Source organism: Ovis aries, chromosome 9 (assembly GCF_016772045.2).
Source record: "Ovis aries strain OAR_USU_Benz2616 breed Rambouillet chromosome 9, ARS-UI_Ramb_v3.0, whole genome shotgun sequence".
Taxonomy (NCBI): Eukaryota; Metazoa; Chordata; class Mammalia; order Artiodactyla; family Bovidae; genus Ovis; species Ovis aries.
The window spans coordinates 36,547,626-36,553,308 of record NC_056062.1 but is presented as its reverse complement, the minus strand read 5'-3'; the positions used below and the strand labels follow the sequence as shown (position 1 = coordinate 36,553,308).

General features: G+C 48.6%; 1 protein-coding gene across 1 annotated transcript; it reads left to right on the top strand.

Annotated features, from left to right (window-relative positions):
* The first annotated feature begins 412 nt into the window (after window positions 1-412).
* Window positions 413-4,851, top strand: PENK (proenkephalin). Its single transcript, XM_027972971.3, has 3 exons — window positions 413-579; window positions 1,013-1,153; window positions 3,873-4,851. Exons 2-3 carry the CDS (start codon window positions 1,016-1,018, stop codon window positions 4,524-4,526), a joined length of 792 nt encoding a protein of 263 aa, XP_027828772.1. The 5' UTR covers window positions 413-579; window positions 1,013-1,015; the 3' UTR covers window positions 4,527-4,851.
* Window positions 4,852-5,683: the final 832 nt, after the last annotated feature.

The following is a 5,683-nucleotide window of genomic DNA, read 5'->3' as shown; positions in this document are numbered from 1 at the left end:
CCACCGGGACGGCGGGGGCGCTCCAGGAGGAGGCGGGGCGGGGTAGTCTCAGCACTTACTCCTAGGGTCTCCAGCACATTCGAGAATCTAAATCAATCTATCTACCCGCTAACTCCCACCTGGGCTCTGATGCTAAGCGCGCTCCCCGCGGAGGGCAATTGCGGTGACTTTACGCAGGGGGACTTGATCTCATCGCACCCTCTCCCCAACTTTCCTAACTGCCTCGGTGTGTCACCCGGCCGAGGGGTGCGCCGCCACGCTGGTCCCCCGCCCGGGCCCGGACCCCTCTTCCGGCGGGGGCGGTGCGCGGCCGGCGTAGGGCCTGCGTCAGCGGCAGCCCGCCGGCGATTGGGGCGCGCTCGCCTCCTGCGCTCCGGGACGAATTATAAAGTGGCTCCTGCCGCCGCAGCCTGGACGGCCAGGGAGGCTGGCGAGGACGGAGACCCGTCTCTGCGCTGCAGCCGCGGCGACGCCGAGGACCGCGAGGGTGAGGTCCGCCCGCTTTCGTGGCTCTACCCCCACCGAGTCGCCCCGGACCCGGTTTCCCCGACCGACCTGCGTGCCCCGAACAGCGGCAACGTGAGTGAACTCAGCCGAAGCCCACCTTGCTGCGTGGGTTTGGGGCGCTCAGCCAGCTGCGTTTTATTCCTCGTTGCATTGCATGGGGGCCCCCAACTTTCTTCCGCTCCTTGTATGTGACCCGGGTCAATGTCGCCAGGCCCTGGGCTCCCGGGCTCTCAAATTTGGTCTCCGTAGTCCCCTCCAGAATCCTGCCCTGCAGAGAGCCAGTGCCTGGGGCCGACCCGGGCTCCGGGCCACAGGGACCACTCGGGAACCGAAAGGAGATCTGAGCGGTCCCCCGGGCGGGCGGGGGAGGGCAGGAAAGAGGGTCCCGTGAGCTCTGGTTCGATGAAGCACCCTCATCCCAGTTGCGGCGGCCCGGCTCGGAGCCCTTCCCAGGGCCCCGCTGGGCGCGCGGACAGGCTCGGAGCTCTGTGCGCTCTCCCCGCAGCCCATGGCGCGGTTCCTGGGACTCTGCACTTGGCTGCTTGCGCTCGGCCCCGGGCTCCTGGCGACCGTGAGGGCAGAATGCAGCCAGGACTGCGCCACGTGCAGCTACCGCCTGGCGCGCCCGACCGACCTCAACCCGCTGGTGAGTGTTCCGCGCGGTGCGGGAGCAGCTAACCCGGACCCTACGCGCACAGCCCGGGCCCGCTGTGCTCCCAGTCGGCGCTGACCCCAGGTGACCCAGGTATCCCGACTGCTCCCCGAACGCTGACCAAGGTCCTGCTTTGGTTCTGAGTTTCGGGTCCCCGCAACTAGCTAGGGACCAAAAGGGCGGCGGTGTCGCCACGCAAACCTTGTTCGTTTTCACCCCGGGGAGGTGGGCGCCCCGCTGGTGCGCTCTCTCTCTCTCTCTCTCTCTCTCTCTCTCTCTCTCTCTCTCTTCAGGACCTCGGAGAGCTCCGGCTGTCCCCCTCACCTGCCCCAGGGAAGATGCTCAGTCACCCACCTGCTCACATAGCCCACCTAGGGCCCCTTCCACTCACAAGCATCTACCCATCCTTCCCGCGAATAACAGTGATTTATAATCTCGCTGTCTTTGAATTTAATTTCTCTAGCCCTTTTAACCTCAGGTCTCTCAGACCATGCGCCTCACTTGTGGGGAGGGGTGGCGGGGGGAGGCGCGGGGACGGTTCAGTGTGGATGAAGGGAGAGGAGGCAGGGAGAATGCAGTGGACAGGAGAGATGGGTCGGCGACTGTTCTGCAGGTGAGTCCCCCTGGAATTCAACTTCTGTCCTGCCTAGAAGGTACTATCGTTAATAGTGCAATTTATTAATTAAACTAGTAAGACAACAGTTTAATTTGGCTGTGAAAGGGGCACAGGAGAGGTGGCCGAGTCCAAAGAGGTGGCCTATGATCCAAAGATAAATTATACAGGGGCTTGGTGGTGTTGGGGGAAAGGAATCTAAGTGCAAAAGAACTGTCATTCTAATGGTAATCCGATGCTCCTAAATCACTCTTGCTGCCCCCACTGACTCAGAATCGCTGAAGTGGGGGCCCAGGAAGCTTCATTTTAACTAGCTCCCCCAAGGGTTCATTTGCACTGTCTTCTCAATTTGTTGAGATTCTGTGATGACTTAAAAAGTTGGGCAGAGCATATGTATTAATCCAAAGAGACAAGTACCTCTCCAGACCTTCTGAAGCAATTCTCTTACCTAGATACACAGAACAGGGACAATCACTAAGGGAAGGATTCTACAGAACCCAAGACAGTATGTTTCAGGTTAAATGTTTGTTTTTTCCATTTGGATTGCGCCATCCTCTCCACTTGACAAATAGGTCTTTATATTTAAAGTCTGAGAAAAAATGTTGCATCTTTAGTAGAGGTGACAATCCCCTGCATCCATATTTTTCTTTCTTATTTGTGTTTTACTGATTGGTTTTCTCTTGGGACTTGCATATAGGATAGTTATTTTGTCTGTGACAAATGGCTTGTTAACCACTATATTGTTAGAATTACGGCAGCTCTGGAATTTTAGCTTGGATGAAAAAGACAAATTAAAAAAAAAAAAAGAAAAAGAAAAGATACATGAGAAATAAGCTTGCCTAGCTAGAACTATGTAGTAAAATCAAGTAACAAATAATTGTGGAATTTGCACCATGTGAAAGACACTTGCGCTTCATTCTATGATGGATTTAAAAAAATGAGCAGCCATGCCATGACTGATGTCCAAACTGAATTTACTATCCAACACAAAGTATGAAAAATAATACAAGAAAATGTATAGATGACTATAGGAATATCAGTTTCCCAGGTGGATATTACCTTCCCAGTGGCAGGTAAATCGCCTGCCAATGCAGGAGATGCAGGTTCAATCCCTGGCTCAGGAAGATGCCCTGGAGGAGAAAATGGCAGCCTGCTCCAGTATTCTTGCCTGGGAAATCTCATGGACAGAGGAGCCTGGTGGGCTACAGTTCATGGGGTTGTGAAGAGTCCGACATCACTGAGCATGAGAGAGAGAGGCTATAAGATATAAATTAATATCACTTCTGTACTAATGACTGTTATTCTAGTTATTTGACATTATTTAAGAAATGCCAATATTAAAGTAGCCTTTGGTAATAGTATACAAAATATTCAACATAAATTTTTGGCAAATGGTGTGTTTAAATTTCACTTTAGGATGGAAATAGTCTTGAAATCTGAACATCTTAAATTTTTAATAATGATTAGGTTTCTTAATCAGAGATAAAAATAAAACAGGACCATTATTTTTATCAGATCTATAGATTTTTATTTTTGCATGTATTTAATTTTCTTAGACACAAAACTTAAATAATTAGTAAGAGCTGATTAACTATATACCAGAATTTTGTTGCACTAATAAAATGCTTCTTTTCTTTATGAAAAATAATATGTATATATTTCATATTAAGTAATATACCAATATATTTTAAATCTCAAGAAAGGGCCTAGTTTTTATGTCTAAATCAAGAGTTAATAACTGAGTTCTACAAGTAGAACCATAAAAAAACTGAAATGCTAAGAAAAATATAGGTTAAAATTGAGTGGGAAAATATCTTTACAATATTACAATAGTACAGCATAGTACAGTCTGTTAAAATTCAAAGACAAATTCTAATTTGATTCAGTTAGTTCTCCACAATCTCCCCTTCTGATTTTCCTTCGATCTGCCTATTCAGTACAACTAAAATTTGTAAGAAAAATGAGATTATTAAGTGGCAGTTTCTTCATCAAAGCAAGCATAGAGTGGCCCAGTGGGGCGGGTGGTGGGGAGTGAAAATGTGTTTACTGAGTGAAATCAGAAAAGCCTCTTCTGTCATTAAATCAGATTATTTTCCCTAGGCTTGCACTCTGGAATGTGAGGGGAAACTGCCTTCTCTCAAGACCTGGGAAACCTGCAAGGAGCTTCTGCAGCTGACCAAACTAGAGCTTCCTCCGGATGCCACCAGTGCCCTCAGCAAACAGGAGGAGAGCCACCTGCTTGCCAAGAAGTACGGGGGCTTCATGAAGCGGTATGGGGGCTTCATGAAGAAAATGGATGAGCTGTACCCCCTGGAAGCGGAGGAAGAGGCAAATGGAGGTGAGGTCCTTGGCAAGAGATATGGGGGCTTCATGAAGAAGGATGCAGAGGAAGATGATGGCCTGGGCAACTCCTCCAACCTGCTCAAGGAGCTGCTGGGAGCTGGGGACCAGCGAGAGGGGAGCCTCCACCAGGAGGGCAGTGATGCTGAAGATGTGAGCAAGAGATACGGCGGCTTCATGAGAGGCTTAAAGAGAAGCCCCCACCTGGAAGATGAAACCAAAGAGCTGCAGAAGCGATACGGGGGTTTCATGAGAAGAGTGGGTCGTCCGGAGTGGTGGATGGACTACCAGAAAAGGTACGGTGGCTTCCTCAAGCGCTTTGCCGAGCCCCTACCCTCCGAGGAAGAAGGCGAAAGTTACTCCAAGGAAGTTCCTGAAATGGAGAAAAGATACGGAGGATTTATGAGATTTTAAGCCCCTTTCCCATCAGTGACCTGAAGCCCCACCAAGCCTTCCCCCACCCCCAGTGAGAGACTGCTGCGCTGGTGTGTTGTGTCGTCTCGCGTCGCTTGCATTATATAGTTGACTTGAGAGTCCAGGTAATTAACTATACAAGCTGAAAGCTGTGATTCCAGGTTCTGTGTTCTGAGAATCTTTAAGCTTTTAAATATTGGTCTGTTGCAGCTGTCTTGTTTTCATGCTCAGTTTTTGTTATCACTTTGTCCTTTCTTTTTGACACAATGCCAATAAATGCCTACTTGTATGTAGATATAATAAACCCATTACCCCAACTGCATAACATTCTCAAGTTTCTTCTCCTTCAGAGGTCTCATTTGCCCTTCAGTTTCTGCAGCAAATCACAAACTCAGAGACAGTGAAACCATCTGATTTTGACAGAAGCATTACTGGTCCCCTCCTCTTCCTACAGCTAAACCTGTAAAAACATTTTTCATTTGATTCTCTTATATATGAAATGTTGGGCTTACCTGGTGGCTCAGCAGTAAAGAATCCACCTTCCAGTGCAAGAGATGTGGGTTCAATCCCTGGGTTGGGAAGATCCCTGCAAGAGGAAATGGCAACCCACTCAGTATTCTTGCCTGGGAAATCCAATGAATGGAGGGGCCTGGTGGCTATAGTCCTTGGGGTCACAAAGAGTCGGACACAACTTAGCAACTGAAACAACAACAGCAATATGAAATCAAAGATGAGTGAACACATTGAAGCAAAACACAATGTATTGTGACTCTCATTTCGAATTCACATCCATAAAGAAAACAAAAGCCTAACCAACTATGCCCTTACGTATAAGAAAATCTACATTTTACATTCAGATGTGTATGTCTCTTTTCTTCAGCAAAGTATTTTAGAAGTTAATAAAAAAAATCACAGATAATTTAGCCCCATTTTACAAATAAGAAAAGTGGAGCCCAGAAAGATCTAGTCATTGGCCCAATATTACCCAGGAGTTGAAGGACAGAAATGGAATCAAGACCCCAAATTTCTTGCTCCCAAGCAATGTCCTCTCCACTCCAGCTCCAGATCTCTCATCCAGATCGCCACAAGACTCGGAAGAACTGGAGATGCTATCTTGCTCAATGTTGTCCACTCTACATCACAACCATCGTGGGTCT